This window comes from Drosophila erecta, unplaced genomic scaffold (assembly GCF_003286155.1).
Source record: "Drosophila erecta strain 14021-0224.00,06,07 unplaced genomic scaffold, DereRS2 tig00000126-arrow-pilon, whole genome shotgun sequence".
Taxonomy (NCBI): Eukaryota; Metazoa; Arthropoda; class Insecta; order Diptera; family Drosophilidae; genus Drosophila; species Drosophila erecta.
In genome coordinates, this window is record NW_020825209.1 from 9,499,880 (window position 1) to 9,524,043 (window position 24,164).

Here is a 24,164-nt window from a genome sequence, read left to right on the forward strand (position 1 = left end):
TGCAGTGCATCCCCATGAAGCTGGATTCTGTTCGCTGCCCCCATTTTCCTCACCATTTGGCTTACTTTTCGCCGCTTCGTGTGGCATGCAAATGCGGCATTGTGCAACGTTGGACATCCCAGTGCTCAACTTCCAACGTCTATTAAACGTTGAATGTTCACGTCCAGCTCCAGGTCCACAGATCCAGCAGGTTACCAAGACCAGATCCATCGAGGAATTCTTCTAAATTGGTCCACTCACACTCACAAGCGCATAGAGTTCGTGGCAGAGAGAATGGTGCACTGGAGCGATATTTCGTCGCAGATATTTATCAGAGTTATACGAAATATATTTTTTGTAATTATCGCTAGTAAGCTACTCTATTATCAATGCTTGAAATTAAATAGAATGACCAAATATAACGTTTTGAAGTTAGGACATTTACTTGTATTGCTTACATTATGTTTTTTCTACCCCAAATTAAAAGCATATCCAATCATATGTTGAAGGTCTTAAATTATGTTTTCCTAACCAGTCCCTCCATTTTTCTTTTCTGATTGCCCCAAAAGATAATAAGTTGTTGTTCTGTGATTTTTACTTAGTGCTCCGTTACAGTTGCATAACCTGTATTAGTTGTTATTACCGTTTTGGAGATGATGGCCCGAAGAACCGATTGGCTTGTCCATTGATCAGCGGGCCCTGAATTCAGCTGGGTAATGAATGGTGCTGCCGAGGGGGGGGGCACTCGACAGTTGGCAGTTGGCACTTGCCAAAAGCGCAGCAAGTGCTCACGCATGCAACTGCTTGTCCGCGGCAGCGACGCCGACGGAAGCAGCGACAGGTAAACCAGGTAGCTTACAAGCTTACAAGACGCACGGCGCGACGTCTCCAACTTTCAGTTGCTTTCGAGCTGCACAAGGCGACGGTTTAAGATTTGGCCGCTTACCGGGTGAAAAAAGAGCGAACGAACAGCTGGCCCAAGACTATCTCTAGAGAGAGAGAGAGAGGGAGAGAGAGCGAGCGAAAAGTGAAAGACCGAGAAACCAGCGAAGTATTCTTCGTGCGCGATCGCCGACTTCGAATAGCTTCAGTTGCCCTGCAGAATTCCCTGCGATCGGTTCATGCAGCGGATTATCGCGTCGCGACTTACGGTATCAATATTTGAATATATTTTTTTTAAGTTCGGTGCTCTCGTGCAGTGTGATCAAATACTTTTTTTTTTTGGTTTATTGAGTATCGAACCCACACTTCCTGGCATGTCGAGGCTGCAATTGAAACAATCCGAAACTCGTGCCAAGTGCTAAAATAACACGGAAGTGGACAAGTGTCGCCAAGCGAATTGCTAATTCCAGCGAAAAAGTACCAAAAACCCAAACAAATATTAACAAAAAAATACATTTCAACAAAATTTATAACGGACGGACAGGAGGCGTGAGCGAGACAGCAACAATGCACCGCACGCAGCCGTCGCTGCCGCTGCCTCTGCCGCTGCTGGCGTTGGCGTTGGCTTCGGCGCTGGCTTTTGCGCAGGCGCAGAATATAGGTGAGTGTGTCAAGCGAAAGACGAAAACAAGTAAGAAGTGATGCGAAAGGTGCCAGAACGACCAGCGGATACCCTGCACATTGGGGGATATAGGTTCCTTAGGAATACTTTCCACGCATATTCAAAGGCATTTCTCCTGACACTTTAATGGTTATGGGAATAACATTTGTACCCAGAATTTCCTGTCATCTCGCCTTACAGCATATTCAACGATTTTCTATTGCCATTTAGTTAGATTTGTTTAAAGCACTATGCACAATTAGTGAGCTTTGGGAAAACACCTTCGGCAATCGCCTTGACTTGTGGGAACTTTTGGGAAGTTTAGTTCTTATACAGGCTCATTTGCATAAGATATGAAATCTTAATTAGCTTAGTCTTAAGGCTTAAATCATTCTCCAAAATCTTCTGACACATAGACAATGCCATCATCACTGAACATCATTTACTTTATTTATATTGCCACTAAATTTATTGTGTTATTTTTAGTTAGGCGATTGGTGCTTCACATTTGTGTTGCATCCGAAACATAAAGCCCCCTATCGACTAGTTGTGCATGCCCCATATTAGAGGGTGTTTTTAAAACCGCACAAACGGCACACGGAGCCAAAGCAAACAAATTTTCTCTCGTTCTCGTTTGTTGTGGATCCCACTTGTTTCTGCCGCTCTGCTTCTTCTTTTTCTCCACATCTTTCTCCGCCGCCGCCTGTTGTTGTTGTTGCTGCCCATTTTCATCACCCATTTCTTGTTGCATTTTCGTGTGTGAGCGGCGCACCTTTAAAAAGCCAATGCTTTTCTGTTATTTTTTCACATTTCATTTTATACTTTGTTTTTGCGCACATTTTTTTCGGCTGATTTTTGCTTTTTTTGATTTCCGGTTCTGGTTCGAAACAAAGGCAACGCTTTATAATTTGTATTATTTTTAATTCGGCTGCCTTTGCCTTTTTCCCACGTTAATAAACGGGCGTCCAGGCTGTCGGCCAACTGGACTGTTGGCCATATTCCAGTTCCAGTTCCACACCCAGCCCACTTTTGGGTTCCAGTTTGGTTTTTTCTGCCTTCAGCACCACCGAGTCAAGTGCTCTCTTGTGCGGCAGTTAATTGTTTCGTGGGATATGCGACAAAAAAAAGGGGACCGTTGGGGGGCGTGCCACTCGCACATTTGCCAGGAAACGGATGTTTGTTTGGGTCAGCAAACAATCGACGACGAGCGTAGACAGGCAAAGCCAAATGGGGCACACGAATGACTTAGGCAACAAGCTTGCCGCATGCACGTGGCAAGTGCACTGCGAATAATAAGATATGATAAATCTAACGGGCGTAAGAATGTAGACAGCTTGGCTAAACGGAAATTGGGATAATGTACACATTCATAAGAGTTAAGTAACAAGCTCGGCTTTTGGAAAAATATATTACAAAAATTCACAAACGAGCTGTCGAAATCTAAGTTTCTTAATTTGCTTTTCCAAAACTCAAAAGACTTTGGCAACTATATAAGAGCTATACTTGAGTATCACAATAAGTATTTAAAATTCTTACCATAAGATTATGAAAACCAAAGTTATAAAATGTTTAGTTTAGTGGAACATTCTTAAAATTGTCATATTGTTCCTACTTCATGCATACACTTTTATCATTACCCTAATAACAAAGTATCAATAGTTTAACTGGGTCAAATAAGAGAAACACCTGTCACTATTACTCATATTCAATTACCTGTAACATATCGAATTGCAACAAAGAACCTAAATTGTAATGAGGAAACGAGGAGACATAAAGGCATTAACTTTTACTCAACACTTTTACCTCCAGCACCGGGCGGGAAATCTTGTAAATTAACTTAAATTAATCACAGACAGAGGCAGAACATACAGAAACTGAAATTAAAAGAAAATTTATGATCTGCGGCAGTCATTCCACAATAAAAGCGACAACAATTGCAGTTGTCTGACAAAAGAGAGAGAGAAAGAAAAATACAAGCTGATTTCAGTTAAAATCTGTAATGTTGGGAAAGTTTTATACATATACATCTGCTGCTTTCCTTCGTATTGTTGACAATAAGAAAAGTAAAAGTGCCAGGCAGCGATGGCGAATCTCTAGCTGCTGCGATGATCGAGCTTATGCCCAACATCTAATGGCCAAATGTAATATGATGAGCAATGGGCTATGGGCTATGAGCTAGGTCTTGGATGCATAGAGATGGGTAGATGGGGATGGGCATGCATGACCACCAGCTCATCATAATCATCATCAGCGGCAGATGCGGAAGCCAATGCAGCGCCTCTTAATTGCAATGCGAAACTACGAAGGAAAAGACACTCGTACTCATAGACGTACTTGTGCTCATACCTTTTGTAACTGCCTTGAAGATACCTGAAACGATACCTTTTGCCATCTGCCGATTGCTGCACAATGAACCGCAGCAATTTGTTTGTTTGAAAGGGTGGTGCACGCATGCCTGCCTCCTTTTATATTTTTATTTCTTTGCGGTTTGTGGTCGTCGTTTTTACATAAGACCTGGGCTCTCTTCGAACCACAAGGAAGTAGGAAGCTTTTCTGGAAAACCTAACACTGTGCGTGGGACAGCCAGACCTTCGAAGTCCGCAGTTTTCACTTTCAACTGAAAAAGTCATAATAATGATGATGATGATGTTGTTCATGCGGGTGACACTGCCTGCCAAATGGTTTCAAGAGTCCAACTTGAGCATGATCGACTTGAACTATTTACGCAACTGTGTTTTTTATTTTTAATTTTTTCTGTGTCTTATTTTCCTGGCACGTAGGTGGGCTGGGTATTGCGCAAAAGCTGTCAATGGCCTTGCCAAGTACCCATGCACTCGATATGTAAATCATCGCACACAGTGACGAGCATTCAAAGCCATTCGCCGCAATGCCAAACAATTGAAAAAGAAACTAAATAAATTCAGGTTACATTTTTAGTTGAACGAAATGCGTCCACAAGATTATTGGGACTTATTTCATATTGCCGAACAATTAGGAGAGGTATCTATGCTTCAGCCAGAAAACGAGAAGCAAACAGTCTTGAGATACCTCAAGGAATTAAACATAGCTATTTCCTCAAAAGACCATTTGAGCTATTCAAAAATGTATACTACAAAAAAGCCAGCTTAGATATTGCTCATTCCTATGTGTGGTGTACATATATGCGAAATCTTACACCTAATCTTGGTTGCCGAGATGTCTCTTGGCCAAATGATTTCATACATAAAACTGACGAAGAATTACTATGGAGAGGGAGTGTCTTTTTCATTATCCAAGCTGATCTGATCTCATCGCATCTCATCCCCAGACAGACCATAGATCTCATTCGTTTGTCTGGATTGTGGCATAAATTTCAATCAGTTGCGAGATGCCATTTAGCTGATTTTTTGTGGGCTGGGCCAAACGCCCCACTACTGCCGACGATTCTCAGGCGTGAGCGGTATCAGAGTATCTTTTTAATTGCCATAAACATAAATGGCATACTGCAGTTAAATATCTTTCATATATAGTATCTTGATCTCGCCGCGAAATACAGAAAATGAAAAAAAAATATACAACACCCGTGGTCTATGGGCAACTTTCGCGTTTTGTTTGCTGGCTGCGATGGTCGTGTGTGAAATTTTAATGTCGCAGTGAAATGCTCGAAAAGTGAAACTAACGTCTAATAAATAAATGAAATTGTTTGCTATTAGCAGCGCATTTAAATGCCACCAAGAAAGTCGCCGGCGAAAGAGAAACACATGCTGCACAAACAAAAAATGAAAAAGAGCTGGGTAAAAATGTTGGACAGAATTTATGCGCGTTTTCTTTAATATTTCATTTTCAATTTAATTAATTGTAATATATGTGCGAGTGAGTACAAGTGCAATTGTGCCGTTGTGCCGTTGTGGCCACTGCAAATTGGCCAGCAACGTGATTCACGACTCACTTGGCAACCACCAATGCCACCGCCAGTGCAAAGGCAAACAATTGAAATTGTTATTAATAATTGCTTTGTTAATAACTTTAAACGCTGTTGGAGCGGCGTTTCTGTTGCTCTGTGCGTTTCGTCACTGGCCCAAAAAACAGACGGTTGCAAATTGCCATCGAACCAAAATACTTGTATATGAAAACAATCGTGAAAAGTGACTTGAGACTCACTCGATTGATAATTTGGCACAGCTGTCGTTAATTACTGATCGATTGCATTGATCGAGGTCTCAAGTGTGAAAAGGTAACCAAGGTGTAGCTTAATGATTTTGATCTAGTTTACAGCTCATTTGGACATTATATTTAAAGATAAGGAATAGAAAACTGGCAAGAAATTTGTATTATACATACATATTTATAAACAAAACCATCGTTTATTATAGCTACCTTTATAGTCACCTGTATCTTGTTGAACCGCCAGGCACCGAATTTATTTGTGCATTTCCCCTAAGCCTTTTTAATATTTTAGCCATAACGATAACACTTATAATAACAATGGCCATAACAATAACCATAGATTATGATGGGGCTGGCTACCTAATTGCGGACATCGGACATGGACATGGTTGTGGATGTGGATGTGGATGTGCAGGCAACGCATGGAAATTGCAATTTGCTTAGCTCAGTTGTACTTTATGGTTGCTGATGATGTTGCGAGTGTTGCTCGTGTTGCTCATGTTGCTAGTTGCAGTGCAGTGTTGCAGCTGCTTTTGTTCCGCTTGCACGCTGAATGGAGAGGCGATGGCGCCATCTTCATCATGATGGAGATGACGATGGTACCGATGATGGGGGGCAAGTTCATTGACTGCTTCTCCGCTTCTCTGGGCAATCGGAAGTGCACCATCGGCACAGGCTTAGGATGAGTTGGCACTTTTGCAGCTGCAGCCAATCAATAAGAGAGCAGCAGTTGCAGCAGCCGCAGTTGCAACAACAGCAGCAGCAGCTACAGTTATGTCTTGTGGCAAGTTGCTACACCTGATTCCAAGCCTCAATTCCCCATCTCGATCCCGATCTTTTGATGTCGTAACTAGCCCCGCAACTAGCGGTAAAAATATTCAAATCGAATTCCAACAAATATCGATTTTATTAACAACGCAGAGGCGGCCACAAAAATGTCTAAAGTGAAAATATTTATGACAAAACTGCGGTCTCCCTCCTCGAACATTTTTGGGATTTCTATTCCCTCTGAACCGGCTTTAATTTCCTTTTCTTATTGGGGCCAAGCTTTGATTTGTGGCTGCCCATTTGCATAGAAGAGTTGACAAAAATCCAAGAAGTACCAGAGAAAGGCCCAGAAAAAAGCGACCGAAATTGAAGAAGAACAGCCAACTAATTCTCGACTTTGAGTTCTCCTTTCTTATGCAAATTGCCCTGTAAACTGTTGTTTTTTATTCTATTTCTATTTCTACTACCATTTCCATTTCTTTTTAACTACTTGCCTTTACTGGTGTGTGTGTGTGTTTTTGGAAGCGGTCTGACCAAAAGATTAACCCCAGCGTTTGTCCACTTTTGGTGGCAGACACAGGCCACAAGCCCAAAACAAAAAACCAAAAACCAAAATAAAGGCCCATAAAACCAAAGTGGGGGCAATCTTCGCATAGCATTGAGAACGTTCACAGCCAAAGCAAATTAGGCACAAAACCAAAATCCGATGCAAAAGCCACAGAAATTAGCAACTGCAATGAGAACGCATCTAGAGTGTACAGTGGGCGCCGGCTAAGTGCCACCGCTCGCCTCATTTCCCCACTGCAATCACTCACTGTGAAGTCTTGACTGTGGCACGAGCTGAAAAGCGGCGATGTTGCTGCTGCAGTTGCTTTTGCTGCTGCTGCTGCTGCTGTTGCTGCAGGTGTTTCGCAGCTGGCAAACACACACACACATACCAAAGCTGGCATTCTATCTTAAACTGCATTTGGGCCGAAGTGACCCAGTTTGCAACCCAGCACAGTGAAACAAATTGGGCGTGCTTCTGCTCTCTAAAAAAGGAAAAAAGTTTCTGGAGGGGTCGATAATATTTTGACAATTGGTTGCATTACCTGTGCTTGTTACTTATTATTTGATATAACTTATTATATCAATTTAAATTAAATTAAATTTTTTTAACATATAAGCTACTATATATTCAAAAGCAAGGCAGTGAGTATTTTGTTTTGTGCAGCGAGGAGAAGGACAACCGCAACTGGGCTGATGATGTTGCTTCTACGCTTGCACATTGATTTGCTGGCCGGTGCTTGGAATGCGGTCAACTGGCAAACGGCAAAGACGGCTTACAGCTTCCAATTTCCAGCTTCCACCACCTAGCATCCAGTATCTACTATGTATGGTCTAGAGCCTAGAGTCCAGTGTTCAGCATTCAGCATTCAGCATCGTCGGTCAATGTCGTCGATCGTCTTTTTGGCTTGCGCCGATGGTCCGCTGACGATTGCCGTTGCTTGGCCTTGCTTTGGAAGCGGCAATCAAGCGTTTCCTTTGCGGCAAAAGTGCCGCAAAATCATATCGAACCTGTTATAAAGCTTCGAGTTAGACCCACCGATCTAGCGATCTTCAGAGGGGGTGTCTTCGGGTGAAAGACGCTGCCTTGCCAACGGAATGGTATGGAATGGAATGGATGCTGTCATTGTCGAGAGCGGTAGACAGCCAGCAGCAATTCTTCTGGTTCTTCTACCACTGCCGCTGTTGTTCTTCTTGTTGTTTTACGTAACTGTTTACGCTTGAAATTTATTGTTGCTGTGCGTACCGTTACATAAAAGAGCGCCGGGGAGGGGTGGGGGGAAACCATCGCTGGCATGTTTATTTAATACGCTTAGCAGCTCTTAGCCCCAGCCAACTAGCTCGCAGACGTTCTGTGATGTCTCATTTACTGCGCATGATGGGCAATTTTTATGCGCAATTAATTCCAAAAGGCAAGAACGAACGGCTGGCGAGGTATACCAAAAGCCAAGGGCAGTCCCCCGGACAGAAACACCGAAAAAAAAACCGACAGCCATGGCCAGCTTAATAAAATAAAATTATTTCGGGCTTTATAACAGTTTAGGGACTTATATTCCCTACTATACTAACTTAATAATGTGTGGTTTTTGTAATTACTAAACACCACAATTTGGTGTTAGAATTATGATATACTTCATAAATAAATATTCATAGCTTGTACACTGTTTCTTAAATTTCTACAACTGTTGTTCTGCTGTAAATGGAAAAAAAAGATGATTTTATAATTTATTTATGGATTTGTATAGCAACAAATTTTCACTTAGTGTGATGAGTAATAAGTGCCCAAAAGTCGCCCATTGATACCCAAGTGAGATCCTCTGGCGGAAGTTCAAGTCAAAAGACTTAGGCAACGAACTTGCAGCTTGCACAAGTCTCGTCTGGCCAGGCGCATCCGCCAACAAAAGCAACAATGGCCACATTGCGCAAGCCGAGTCACTTGCGAAATCTTTTTTCGATGTTCTCCGACTCCCTGAGCGTGTGTCTGTTTGTTTGTGTTCGACTTTAACGAGGTTCTACTAATTTGGCTTACCAAAAAATAAAGTAACAAAAATGAACTGCAAACAGCAAACTAACAACAGCAACACCAAAAAGCTTAGCAAACTGGGTCAAGAGAAGCGCGCCGCAAAGGAGAAGAAGCTGCGTGAGAGCCCGGTCCATTCCAGCGCCAATTTATGTAAATCCAAAACCAATCAGCGGCCAATACGCTCTTCCCCCTCGATCATCATCATTATATTATGGCCAGTATGACGAGGAGTTAACGGTTAGAGCCGTTTTTTTCGACCAGACTCCCGCCGTTCGGGTGAATGGAATGAAAATTTCTTTTCTCTTCATGTTTATTTTCCTTCTGTAAGCAAAGTGGAGGGTTTCCCTCGACTATCGCAATTGGGCCATCGGGTACTAGCACTTGCACTTTCCGCCCAAAAAAGCACGGCAAGATCTTAACATCGAGATCAGCAGATATAGAGTAATCGGCGAAGCGTAGGCGCTTGGCAATCAGCGCATGACGTCCCAGAACTGCACTCACTGCAGAAAACCTTTTCGGGAAACTACGATCTGGAATCTCCAGTTTTTCATTCAGACATTTTCTCAACTTAGTTTCCCACTTACACAGAGCCGAGACTAATTAGCGCTTGGGTCAAGAGCCGTCCCCAAATGAGCTGGCCAAATAAAAGGGGCAGAAACAATAGGCAGTGCCCACTCCGCAGGTAAAAATTCCTTGAGGTGTGGACTTGCATTTAAAATGAAATTAGCCGACATACGCAAATTGCAGACTGCAGACTGCAGACTGAATATGATGGAAGTTGGAAACTGGAAACTGGAAAATGAAGAATGGATAATGGGGAATGCAGGCTGGGCCTGGGAGCGAACCATAAGACCATAAGACTTAAGTGGGGGTCACCATTAGCCATTGAAGTGCAACTTTCTACGCAGCGATTGCAGGTTCACCTGCACTGTAAGCTGCACTTTAATCCACTGAATCGCATTAATTGAGGGCTCCATTCAAGCGGAAATCGCGGACCATTCACACTTGCCCCTCTGATTTGAAACTGGTCTTTGGCATATAAATAGGGCAAGATAGGCGATGACATACAAGCTATAACCTTTTCCCAAGCAGAGACAAATTCATTTACATATTGCATCCCTAAACGCATGCTCTTTCTTTAAAGAGCTAAATGGATTTTTATTGATGCAATTTCCAAGCAGCTCATCATATTTAAATGTATACATACTATCAGCATTTTTGTTTCCTACTCAGAGACATTTCACATATTTCTTATAATTCTTCTTCGAAATTTTAATGATTTTTTTTCATGGGCATTGTTCGGTTTTTTATGATTATGACTTTTCAACTGCTACTTTAAATGTGAAAAAATGTTTCCTTTCCCGAGACCGCAGAAACCAAAAATTAATTCCCGCTTTCGTTTTTTTTTTAGCCATGCTTTTCTTTCCTCTACTGCTATTCAATCATTTTTCATTCAATCCTCCTTTAATTTTTGTATATATTTTTTTTGGTGAACTGTGCAAATAACAATTTCGATTTTGGTGCTACACCACACCACATTTTGCCTAGCAAAAAAAGAAGAAACGCTAAGGCAATGGCAATCATAGAAAAGGCGTTGATGGGTAATTTGTTACAAGAGCAACAACGGACCATGTCCGAAACTAGTTGGAAATTATAACGGTTATTATGATTATAATGATTATTAGATGATTTAGATCCGCACACAATGAATATTCCAACTTCCATAATGTTGGATGTTGCTGGTTGGTGAAGTTGCTGCTGCTGCTGCTGCTGCTGCTGCTGCTGTAGTTGCTTGTTTAACAAATTGCTGCTGTTGTTTTGTCAATGATAGCGTGCTTTTTTGTTGTATTGTTGCTTTGTATTTATTTGTTGTTGCTGTGTGAGGCTTATGTATATGTATGGGAGTATGGGTATCACTTTCACTAAGTTCGCGCACATAGAAAGCAAATGAAAGCAACGCAAACGGCAATGGCAACAAGTTGCTGTCTGCCTTTGCACTTTAAGGTATTGGCTCCCACTAGCAGCTCTATAAAAATACAGAGGGAAAAAACGGGCCCAGAAAAACCAAAAGTACAGATCCCAAAAAAAAAGATTGTATGGTGCCAAAGAGTTGGAGCCGCATTGTCATGCATGGCCGACTGGGCAACCTTTGGTTTGGTTTCTTTCTCGGTTTTCGACGCACAGCGTGGGAGTCGTCATTAAGTTGGAAGTTGGGGGAACTGTAACTTGGACTTTAACTGAAACTGAAACCGAAACCGAAACCGAAACTGAGCCGAAATTGAAAATGCCTCATGAACTTGATTTCTTAATTTGCGTTTGCCCTGCATGACAAATGACTCGCCTAAAAGTTGCCTTTTGTTAATTTCAATTTGCCCGAACTAATTTGATTTGTGTTGCTCTCTTCAGTGGGGGGTATTCCTTTCTATATACACTTTATGGCTTAGTTGGAGTGGCTAAAAAATAAGCGTTTGGATGAGTTGTTGGCTAAGAAGAAACCGTTATGATGAAATTGCACTGGCATTGGCATCGGTGCATCGAGATTGTATAAGAAGCTGCTGTTGCTGCAGCAATTGGCTGCAATGTGTAGCAACAACTGGGCAAGACGTGTTTTTTTTCATTCCTCCCCCTTTTTTAATACCCATTACCCGCAGACTGAAGGGTATACTAGTCCGTGGAAAAGTATACAGCGGGTAGAAGGAAGCGTGGCCGATCACATGCTTTAAAGAGTATAAAAGTTAATGGGATTTGGTTAATTTACAGTCGCTTTGCCGCTTGCTGAGTAGGTGGTATCGAATATTCGAGACGCTCAACAACAGCGCTCTCAATGTTTTTTAACGCCGCTGCAGCTGCTTGGAAAGTTGCACTGCTGCTTGTTGGCTGTTGGTCAAATGATGTTGCAGTTATTCGACCATTTATGGCATGAATCGCCGCCTGACTGACTGCCTTTTTGACTGGCCACAGAGTTCCCACTTCGCCGATTATGCAAAGTCGCACTTGGAAAAAGAACAATTTAAGCAGTTAGCATTCGGTGGGGATGAATCAAACTCATGACATTGGATTGGATAGTTAGATAGCTGGATAGCCTGGGAACTGCTCAGTTGAATAACTAATCATGCTGTAGCAGCAGCAACACATTTGATTATTGCACACGGCTGGCTCGCATTTTTGCATAGATACATAGGTACAAATGCGGCAGCTACAACTAAATTGATGTCTGTTTTTTCCTGATGTCTCATTTTGTTGTTGTTGTTGCTGTGGCCATTTTCTCACGCTTTGCATTGACAACAACTACACAGGCAACAACAACTGAAGTCGAGAACATTTTGCAATCTGCGAATACCAGAGATTTTTCGCCTGGCGTCGATTCGAGTGACCAAAGTGGAACGGAACTTGCTTAATTGTCAATCAAGTTGGGGGGAGAATTCCACTGACAAGGCAGCAAACGATATAACACGTAATAATTGGAAATGATTTAGATGCATTGACTGGAAATTAAATCGTACCATAACGAATCATTATAATGGGAAAACAGCGGACAAGTCTTTGCATCAGTTTCCCTGTTTTGATTGTGAATATTGCAGCCAAGTAATAATATCTTTATTATAATACTTATAGGCATATTAAATGTTATGCTTTTCTTAGATTTCTATAATTATACTCAAATAGAACAGTGAGTTGCTAATACTTTACGCTTTTCCAATCAATATTTAATCTGTTAATTTGATAAAGCGCATAAATCTATTCAACCAATTCTTAGCTTTCCCCTTCTGTCTAAATTCAATCATTCCTGCCACTCTATAATCTTAGAATCAATATTATCTCATGTCCGCCGTTCGGCTTAATCAACATTTAATCGAGAATCTTAGTGGGGCATTAATTTGATAAATGATGGGGAGAATATCTATGCCCAGGCAACTCAATTCGCTGAGAACCCCATCGAAGCCTAATTGGGAAATCAATCAAAAATGATTTGCTCGCTTAGGGGCAGTGCAGTGAAGACTCGCTGATGGGAACTGTTGCGGCAATCGAAGAAGCCGAAGAATACGAGTAATTGATGGCCATATAATCTAATAATAATTTCTTCTACCTTGCAGATGCCGGTTGCAGTTTCCCGGGATCGCCGGCGCACAGCAGCGTCGTCTTCTCGAATGCGAATCTCACCCAGGGCACGGTGGCCTCCTACAGCTGCGAACGCGGATTCGAGCTTTTGGGACCGGCGCGGCGTGTCTGCGACAAGGGGCAGTGGGTGCCCGAGGGCATTCCGTTCTGCGGTAAGCGAGAAACACACACAAGCACACACAAATCCAAACAGCCAAGCAGCCAAACAAAAGACTGCGGACACGAACTTGCCGTTGCCGTTCGTCAACTCAATTAGCGCCTTGGAGGAGACTTCGATTTCAAATCGGACGTGGCCGCGGACTGGGAACTACTTTCACCGCCACAAACTTGGAAGCGTTCTCAAAATATACCAACACAGAAAGAAATTACTTCATTTATAGATAAAATCAATAGTTGAATATAAGAAAAAATCATTTAAACAGGCTATATTTCCAAGCTGTCGCACGATTTCTCAGAATTATTTAAATTCCTTAAGGAAAGAACCATAAGTAAATTAAACCTAAAACATTACAGTACATTTGTTTGAATGTATGCTCTCCGCTGTGAAAGAGAGCAAATAGCATTCCAATTGAATGCAAAGTTGTTAACCAAAAGCGAAACATGATTAACAAAACGCGCGAAATTGGGCTAAAATCCAATGCGTGTGTGTGTGAAGAAAGACTGGACAGCAAAGAAAGACCGCGAGGTGGGAAGAATTCAAAAATTACCGCGCTCGATCTGATTGACCCACTTTTGTGGCTACGAACGTAAAAAGCCAACGGTCATGAAATAATCAAAGAGTAAAACGTGTCGGGCACGAAAATAAATAAATGTTCTAAATGAATTTTCCACTAGACATGCACTTCCGTGGGCCGAATACAAAAACGGAACCAAAATGATTGACATAACGAGAGCAGCGGCAAAGGGATTTCTAGTCAATGAATACCGGCATTTGTTGAATGAACTGATCGATTGGTGGGCGTGAAATAATTCTTGTAAAAGGCCGCCCTTTAACGATCCATCAAAATTTCAACGGGCTCTTTGTTGCTGGAGATCTCAACGATAAATCGATGGATCTGAGGCAGTAGTAGGTGTTGATACGCGTTGATAATGCCTGGAAAAATCTGGGGAGCTTAGGGAACTACCGGGAAAATTGTTGGCACTTGAAAAGGGTGGGATAAACACACAATCGCAACGTAAATTAATGTGTAATTAAGCTGTATTTTCATTAGAAAGCAATCCAAAGAATTCATGCATAGAAAGTAAATTCAAACGAACTATATTTCACGTTAACATTTATGATTTCACTTTGACTGACCCAATTTGATTTTAATACCTCTACTTTGTGTGAGTCCATTAATATTCCCTTAAAATTCTTTGACACGAGGTCGAGCAAATCATGAAATCCAAAGCCCCATAGCTGCTGTATCTGACCCCTAAATCCCCTGCTGTGCTAGCTGATTGCAATGTTTATGACGCTGTAACAGAAATGGAAAACGAAGCCGATATTGCCCGAACTAAAAATGATCTGTGGTCTGGTTTTGGAATTCGAATTTTGATCCAAAGTGACTCAGCAGGCAGGCGGCAGCTAGACAGGCGATAGAAAATTAATTAAATGAAATTAAAAGGCATTTGTCACACCGGCAAACACCTGCTGCTTGCTACACACAGAGAAATTGGGCGGTGGCTTGCTCCAAGTTAGAAAGCAGCCGTCGCAAAAAAAGCGTTTCCAGGCCGTTGAGCTCAAAAACAAAAAACAAAAAACAAAAATACTCGTAAACTCGGGTCCAAAACCAAACCCGTCTTATCCGACAGATGCATCTGATTAATGAATCCCAATGCCGCAGAAGTGCGTGGCGAGCGATGTAATTAAGCCCGGCCAAGTGAGCAAGTAAAAGTTGAGTCGACATTAAATTTCACTTTTGCTTTTTGGCCAGCGCATAAAAATCTCCAGGCCCGTAAAGTAAGCCCAAGACTAAAAAAAGACAATGGGCCCGGGTCAGAACGAAGGTCTCTTGACAAATTCGCCAGGCAGAACATTGTTAGATTTTCTTCTTTAATTTTTGTTATTGTAGTTGTTTGTTGGCCTTTTCGAGTTGTTATTGCTTTGTCTTCACTCGTTTTGGCCACAAACCGTGTCAGGGCCCGCGGCCAATTAGCCGGGCCTTGGGCCCACTCTGGGAACTCTGGTGCTCCGGCCCTCGGACCAACTGAATCCAAGACCGACTCCAACTGGCTAGCAAATGGCTTGAAAAGCGGCCCAAGACTGATCTTCATTGCCGCATTGCGCCTTGAATTCCCAAATAATTACCAATGACCCCTATCTTTATATTTGCTCATCAGCAGCGCAGTTAGCACAGATTATACTTGGTTCTGTATAGGATCATGGTTAAATATATTAGATTCACAAGTCTTAATGAGGAAAAACTGCAGCAAAAAAATGTACTTCTAATGTTATATTTTATAAGGAGCTCCCATCGGTTTTCAAGCAAAAAATATGCTACTTTAACTACTTTATGATTAATAAATCGGTTTCCCAATTTACTTACAGTTTTGAACGTCGCCGCTGGCAAAGCGCCCATGCAGATCTCCACCGATGGAGCCGGAGCTCCACAGAAGGCCATCGATGGCTCCACATCCGCCTTCTTCACGCCGGAGACCTGCTCGCTGACGAAGGCGGAGCGATCGCCCTGGTGGTATGTGAATCTCCTGGAACCCTACATGGTGCAACTGGTCCGCCTGGACTTTGGCAAATCCTGCTGCGGTAAGTTTAGGTCCCAATGCCTCGAATCAAATGGAGTGTAATCAGGGCAATCAATTGCTGAAATTCAAAATTTTAAAAATGTGTAGACTGTGTCTGTGGAAACCTATAAGTACCTTTAAGTCCACTCACTACCTTGGCAAAAAAAAGAAAAACCCAATAAAAATGGAAAGTATATGAATGCTGCGCACTTTATTCCCTTTTCGGTTGCCACAATTTATGGCAACTTTGGCAGACAGAAACTTAACGAGTAAATGGCGCTTAGCCCGTGGTAATCCTCGAGCAAATTGATTAAATTGAGCAACTTTTTCGCTTTTATTCAAACCGCAGTCGATCATTATCGCGGCGGCCCAACCCTAAACCTGTCGCAAACATATAGTAAATATATATGGCGATAAAGTCGAGTAATAGACCTGCTCGGACCACATTCTATGGACGAAACTCTCGCGCCCGACGGACAGTTCAATGCCCCCGTTTTCCCAGGCTGCCAGTCAGCCAGTCTACCAGGGCCTATGCCCAGTCTATAAGTCTGCCCAAGCTACCAGGTTTTCGAGTACCTATCCAGTACCTATCCTCACTGGCTGAAATGGCAAATGCTGCACGATCTTCTTCCCCAAACAGCGTCTTTGTTTTAAGAGAAAAAAAGGGTTGCCGAAACCCAGCAACGGCGGCAAAAGCAAACAACTGCCAGCCAGTTTTCCCTAATGCTTTCACTTGCCAGCAACCTGAAGTCCCCCATCTCCAGCTCCATCTTCATCCTCGACTCCATCCCCATCTCCATCTCCGTCTCCTCGAATCTTTGCTTGGTTATGTGATTTTCGTGCGGCTCTGGCGACGACAGCGACGACTGCGACTTTGACTTGGTCTTGGACTCGGTCTCCGAGCTGAAAAAAAACCCATGAAACCCAGACCCAGTGAGTCAGTGCGGCCCGAAATTTATGATTACTTTCACTTGGCTGACGATGAGGCTGAGTCTGCGGCTTTCAGCCAAACCGAGCTGAGCTGAACCCGCCTGACCTGCTGACAGACAAAGCCAATGCAATAATGGTCACAACAGGAATACCAATAGAAATAGCTGGGGCTGTGTTTGTTCGCTCGAAGAAACTAGGCAACGACTAATTAATGGTACTTAAACTTGAAGATCGCAAGTAATTACCTAATCAGGGGCACTCTCACTGCTACATTCTATCGTTTACAAAATCATGAAGTAAGAGTATGTAAACCAATTTTCGGTGTATTTATAGGCGGTCAAATTTTTATCTGTGAATGCCACTCGATTGGAAATTTTGTTACGAGTTCAACAAGGTGGAACATTCCACATTTGGTCCACCATTTTCTTATTTTTGGCCAAAGTCAGATTATTTTTGCGAAGAATCAGTGAGTGAATTGCTAAGAAGGGATTTAAAGTTAATTCATTTTTGCCAGCAACCTAATTAACACCATACGTTACCTTTGCAGGCAATAAGCCCGCCACAATTGTGGTGCGAGTGGGTAACAATCGTCCGGACTTGGGCACAAATCCGATCTGCAACCGCTTCACGGGCCTCCTGGAGGCCGGACAACCGCTCTTCCTGCCCTGCAATCCCCCGATGCCGGGAGCCTTTGTGAGTGTCCACCTGGAGAATAGCACACCCAATCCGCTGTCCATTTGCGAGGCGTTCGTCTACACGGACCAGGCACTGCCCATCGAGCGGTGTCCCACCTTCCGCGACCAGCCACCTGGTGCGTTGGCCTCGTACAACGGCAAGTGCTACATCTTCTACAACCGCCAGCCACTGAACTTCCTGGACGCCCTGTCCTTCTGCCGATCCCGTGGCGGTACGCTGATCAGTGAGAGCAATCCGGCGCTGCAGGGATTCATCAGTTGGGAGCTGTGGCGCCGTCACCGCAGTGACGTCAGTTCGCAGTACTGGATGGGAGCGGTGCGCGATGGCAGCGATCGCAGCAGCTGGAAATGGGTGAACGGCGACGAGCTGACCGTCTCCTTCTGGAGTCATCCCGGCGGCGATGAGGACTGCGCCCGATTCGATGGCTCCAAGGGCTGGCTGTGGAGCGATACCAACTGCAACACGCTGCTGAACTTCATCTGTCAGCACCAACCGAAGACCTGTGGCCGACCGGAGCAACCGCCCAACTCCACGATGGTGGCCCTGAACGGATTCGAGGTGGGCGCCCAGATCAAGTACAGCTGCGATGCCAATCACCTGCTGGTGGGTCCTGCCACGAGGACCTGCTTGGAGACGGGTTTCTACAATGAGTTCCCGCCAGTGTGCAAGTGTAAGTATGAATGCGGTTGCTGACGATGCAGCAGTCCCAAAAACTGCTCCGTTGAGAAAGAACTTTACACAGTAATCCCTGAAATATGGTAATTAATATCCAATCCTTGTTCAGATATCGAATGTGGTCTGCCGGCCAGCATTGCCCATGGTTCCTACGCCCTGCTGAACAACACGGTTGGCTACTTGAGCCTGGTGAAGTATTCCTGCGAGGAGGGTTACGAGATGATAGGACGAGCACTGCTCACCTGCGACTTTGATGAGCGCTGGAACGGACCTCCACCACGTTGTGAGAGTGAGTACAGATGCATATAGAAGGCGAGCGATGGAGATCCCTAAGCCCAACGTTTCACTTGCCCTTTTCTAGTTGTGGAGTGCGACACTCTGCCTGGCAACTACTACAGCACCATTATCAGTGCTCCCAATGGCACTTACTACGGCTCCAAGGCGGAGATCAGTTGTCCGCCAGGATATCGCATGGAAGGACCTCGAGTGCTCACCTGCCTGGCCAGTGGCCAATGGAGCAGTGCCCTGCCGCGCTGCATCAAGCTGGAGCCATCCACGCAGCCCACTGCCGCGCCCACCATTCCTGTGCCCTCATCGGTCGCCACGCCACCGCCCTTCCGCCCCAAGGTCGTCAGCTCGACCACCAGCCGCACCCCCTACCGCCCAGCAGTTTCCACGGCGAGCAGCGGCATCGGCATCGGCGGCAGCTCCACCAGCACAGTGGGCACGTATCCCAGTCTCAGTCCCACGCAGGTGGAGATCAACGGCGAATGTGAGTAGAGCGACGAAGGATCACCTCAGAGTCACCTGAGGCTAATCTTTACTGCTTGCTAATGTCTGGCATCTCTTGAAGGGATTGGAAGAGCCATTTCACTTATAATTGTTCATTCATCATCTTTGATCCGCAGCCGAATCCGAGGAGGAAATCAATGTGCCTCCAGTGCCTGGCACCGTCCGCGAGGAGTTCCCACCACGACGCACCGTTCGTCCAGTGCTCATACCGAAGAAGCCGAACAGCACGCCGGCTGCCCTGCCGCCCACCACCCACCAGGTGCCACCGCAGCCACCGTCCACCTACGCGCCCACACCACCGCGCAGCTCGCGACCAAGTGGTGCTCCGAACAGCGCCGGCGGCGTGGAGACCACCACGCGCAACACGCAGCAGATCATCGCCAACTCGCATCCGCAGGACAACGAGATCCCCGACAGCGTCAACATCCAGCAGAACCAGTCGCCCAATGTCAACGTGCCCTTCGCCGTCGACAATCCCGACCGCAAGGAGACCAAGGAGGCCAAACTCAATCTGGGCGCCATCGTTGCTCTGGGCGCTTTTGGTGGCTTCGTCTTCCTGGCCGCCGTCATCACCACGATCGTGATCCTTGTGCGAAGGTGAGTCCTCCAGCTGGCGATGTGGGCACAGAAATTGGGAGCAGTTATGGGATCAGTGATATCAGTTAGTCCGATATGTTCGGGGTCAATTTGATTAGGTTTTCCACAGATAAGCATGGCGATCATTGGCTAACCAACACTTAGTCGTTTTAATATGAACGGATAGCAATGTTAACTTGACTTGGGCTTTATCAGTGATAAATTAATTTCAAATTATAATGGTACTGCAGTTAATATATATATATATATACATTTAAACTCAAGCGCTTTTAACGTTCTTTAAAACACTGACCATTTTATGAAATTAGTATACATATATACCATAGTTCCCTTAACTTTTATTAACATACTATATTTCCTAAACCAATGGATAAATTTTGATGTCATTTTTTTGTTTACTTGGATATTTCTTACTTAAAGCATCTGTAATACCTTCGAAATGCAATACTGTTGCCAAACTATACCAGTAAACATAATTCGATTTTAATCTTTGTTAAGTAGGTTTAAAGTGCCACAGAAACGGAATTTGTAATAAGATCAGATTGACCGTGATTTCATATCAATAACTATGTTGTGTGTGGAGAAAAGTCGATGTCGTTGTCGGGGTCACCACCTGCCCAGCCACCACCTGTCCCTTTCTAGTCCCCTCCCTCTCCCTCTGTCTCTCGCTCTGTCTGTCTCGCTCCCTCTAGATCACAAACGCTGTCTCCGTCTCGCTCTTCATGTCACAACCTGTCTCTTTCGTCGCTGAGTGCCCCCAAACTTTGGATGGTTTTATTTTGATTTCAGTAATCCCCGGAATTTTGAATCTATCTCTCTGTGAAAACCTCAACACTCGCACACACCTGTACAAAAAAGAGAGTCTCTCACGCACACGCACACGCACACACCTGAACATCGAACGCTTTCTCTTTCTCGTTGTACAACTCTCTTTTTTCGTTTTTGCTTCTCCCACTCTCTGTCTTTTGGCAAAACCATTCGTCAGCACCCCGAACAGCCAACGGCGGCACCTAGCCAAACACTTAACCGCTTACCAACATCATCATGCTCATCATCAACACCACCAGCAGATGCAGCAGCAATTCCACCACCGCAAGCAGCAGCAGCAGCAGCAGCAGGAACAGCACCACCAGCACCAGCAGAACTACCCATACCAGCAGCAGCAGAAGTACCCCCAACAACAGGAGCAACTGCATCAGAGCCACCGCCAAAAGAAGCAGCCAGCGCAAACGAAGAAAAACCAGGGGGGAATCGGAATTGGGATCGGGATCGGGATACCGCGACCGAGTCGATTGCCTAGCTATGCCACGGCGACGGCCACCAGTGCCACCAGCTACGCATCCACCGCCCAATTAACCCAGAGCCACCTCATTCCCGACGGCGGTGGCTATGGGAGCGTGGGATCCAGCAGTGCTGGTGGCCTGGTCCCAGCACCATCCATGTGGTACAGCGTACTGGCACTGCCCTTCGATGATCAGAAGCTGGGTCGGCGGGAGTTCAGCAGCTATGGTCGGGGATATCGTGCCCGGGCTGGACTCTTTAGCAACTCCCATATGTAGGGCAACCGAATGAAAAGCAAAGCGACAGAAAATACCAATGGAAAACCGATGGAAAACCAAGCCAAAGAGACCTGCTACTACCTGGAAAAAGCACTCAAAACTAAAAATAACGTGCCAAAGATGCAAGACAGAAAAAAACGAATTAAAAATAATTAAGAGCAAGATCAAACAAAGCGGCCATATGCACAAATGTAAGCAGCCCAAAAATCAATCAATCAAACAGTCAACAACAACACCACACGAAACAACAACAATCAATCAGTCAGTCAATCAAACAAGCAACACTGAAACAAACACCAACAAACAAAATACTGAAAGCTGCGAATGCTGTGGGCTGTGAGGCGATAATCCTACTCCTTGCTGTTGCACCTCCATCAATCAGTCAATCAATCAATCAATCAATGCATCTGTCACCCACCAACAAGACTCTCTTTCACACACACACACGCACACAACCACACACAGAAACACTGCACGCCTGGTTCGCTGTCTCTGTCTTTTTTGCCTGCCTGTCTCTTTCTCTAGCCCTCCATCTGTCTCTCTCCAATCATATCTATCCGTCTCTGTCTCTGTGTGCGTAGTGCTCCGTGCTTAACACCCTTTTTTGCCTGACTTGTGACTAACCCAACACTGTTTCGTCCTGGCATTCAGTATTACCTCCATATGCTGCGAAATATCAACTAATGTCTATACATTTGATCTGTTATCTCCAGAAACCGAACCACACAACACTATCGCCATCGCGCCTCGCCCGACTGCAACACTGTGGCCAGCTTCGATAGCTCCACCTCCGGATCCCGCAATGGACTCAACAGGTGGGTTCAAAACACTTTGATAACTCTCAACACAAAATGTGGAAATACGATCTCAAGATCAGCGACTCCAGCTTATCTGCCTGTATAATCAATACAGTTTAATGATAATATCAATTCTTATTCGTAGGTACTACCGCCAAGCCTGGGAGAACCTGCACGAGTCCGCCTCCAAGAACAGCTCACACAACGCCCTGCGCCGCAAGGAGACACTCGATCCACCGAGCATGACCCGGTCCCGCGACAATCTGCGCGACAATATGCAGCGATCCCGCGAAAATCTCGACAGGTTAGCCATTTTTCAGAAGTCTTCGCTTAAATCGTATTTGTAATACATTTGAGTACATTGAGTAGAGGCGTTATAAGATGCCCAACTAGAGATAATATCTAATCAGTTGTATCCCCAAAGCAGATGCGGCAGGGACAACTACGGGATGAGGGACGACTCCGAGATGGTGGTGTCCTCGGTGGTGTCGGATGTGTGCCTGAAGGGTGAGAAGAAGCGCCATCACCACCACCACCACAAGAGCAGCTCCCGCAACGGCGACTACCGCGATCGGGATCACTCCTCCGGCAGACGCGAGCACCACCGACACAGTGGAGGTGGCGGTGGCGGTGGAGGCGGTGGTGGCGGCCACTATTGACCAACCATGGTCATCACCATCAACGTGGAGCGGCAGTAGCCAAACGAACGATAGTGGCCAGCAGCAGTCGGCGTAGAAATCGGATTCGGATTCGGACTTGGATTTGGATTTGGATTTCGATTTGGACTCGGGTTCTTGGTTTCGGATTTGGATTCAGATTCGAAAATCACGATCTGAGAACTGCAAAGCGAGCGCAACAACGAAACGTTTTTTGTTTAATTTTAGCAACAGTTTTTTTTTCGCGCATTAGTTATGTAAGCCAGAGATCGAGAAAAGGTTTCGACAACAGTATGGAGAAGACTTTTCTGTTTATAGTGAAAAAGAACGAAATGTTAAAACATCAGCGCAAGAGATCCTTCAACTTGCAAGTCAATACTTAGCTGTATAATCGTATGCGACGTTTATTTTTTGGTCTGAAACTCAGAAATCTCCGGCGATTTTAGAACCGTAGCCTAACGAAATATCTACTTGAGAACTTTTAGAAACCAATAGCCCAAAAATCTGTGCTCAAAAGCTTAAATCTCTTATTGGCAATTTTTGCAAGATGCTTACCAAAATTATGTGGTTTTTATAGTCGCGGAGTTTCGGGGTTGGTCCCATTTATAAGTATATAAGCACTCGTGCTAAGATTTGGCCCGAACTCGTATAATTTATTCGCAAAGCTTTCGTAAGGTTCTTAGTTAAATTTTCTCTATGAATTAGTTGTATGTAAAGGCGTGAAAAAAGGGCAAAAAGGCGAGGCGTAGTAATTAGTTGCAAGGCACCAGTCCACCCACATCCACACACCCCCCGAAGGCCACTCCACCTCATTCCCCTTCACCCAGCAAGCAGATCACACAGCTGCAGCCAAATTATGTGCAACTTGGTTTCGTTTGAGGTTTCAAGCCAAATCGACTTGCTCATAGTCGCAAATTAGTTACGTAAACACTTACACTAGATAAAACTACCCATCCATTTCTCAAGAAAAATCAACAAAACAAAATTTAAAAACAAATCACAAAACACCAATCGGCAGCAGCAGCAGCAGCAGCAGCAAATAATATCGTACTACGCGTGCCACACAGAACATACTGTATACAAATCTGCACAGGATCGAAAGAGTATATATTATTAGCCCCAACTCACCAAGCTACACCATTCCATTATGTGTTTATACCTACCCATTATATATCGCCCTGTATTTGTATTTCTATAGTCTTGTAATTTGTAGATTTTGTTTTCGAGTATGTATCGTCGAGCGGTCCAGTGCTAAAATGCCGCTTGGTATGCAATATTATTTGAATTTCGTGCATTATTTCCAATGTAAATAATAATAATTTATTTCATAAATAAAACAATGAATATTTTTACTAAACAAGTGCGTGATTTTTTACCTTCCTGGCTCGTTTTATCATTTCCAATAACTTAAGACTGTATGTGGACCAAATAAACTGAATACAAATCGTACTTCACTAATTTGTGAGTTCTAAACTGGCGGGCAATGCTGCGCGCCATCTATTGGAGTTTTGTGGGAGCAGGCGATTGTTGACATTGCCGGCCGCTGTTAAACTGCCTGCGTGCCACGTGCTGTTGTGCTATCGACTAGGCAATCGATAGTAGTGCTATTAAGCGCTA

At 44.3% G+C, this 24,164-nt stretch overlaps 1 protein-coding gene across 3 annotated transcripts; it reads left to right on the top strand.

Annotated features, from left to right (window-relative positions):
• The first annotated feature begins 854 nt into the window (after positions 1-854).
• Positions 855-23,726, top strand: LOC6550703. 3 transcript variants are annotated; one of them, XM_001978081.3, is made up of 11 exons: positions 855-1,522; positions 13,100-13,276; positions 15,655-15,867; positions 17,323-18,141; positions 18,256-18,435; positions 18,508-18,918; positions 19,055-19,535; positions 20,521-21,090; positions 21,808-21,909; positions 22,037-22,195; positions 22,319-23,726. In XM_001978081.3, exons 1-11 carry the CDS (start codon positions 1,429-1,431, stop codon positions 22,548-22,550), a joined length of 3,438 nt encoding a protein of 1,145 aa, XP_001978117.1. In that variant the 5' UTR covers positions 855-1,428; the 3' UTR covers positions 22,551-23,726. The 3 variants fall into 3 exon arrangements, with proteins under 3 accessions (XP_001978117.1, XP_026837640.1, XP_026837641.1); XM_026981839.1 differs by lacking the exon at positions 20,521-21,090 and having other exon boundaries at positions 22,316-23,726; XM_026981840.1 differs by lacking the exon at positions 20,521-21,090.
• Positions 23,727-24,164: the final 438 nt, after the last annotated feature.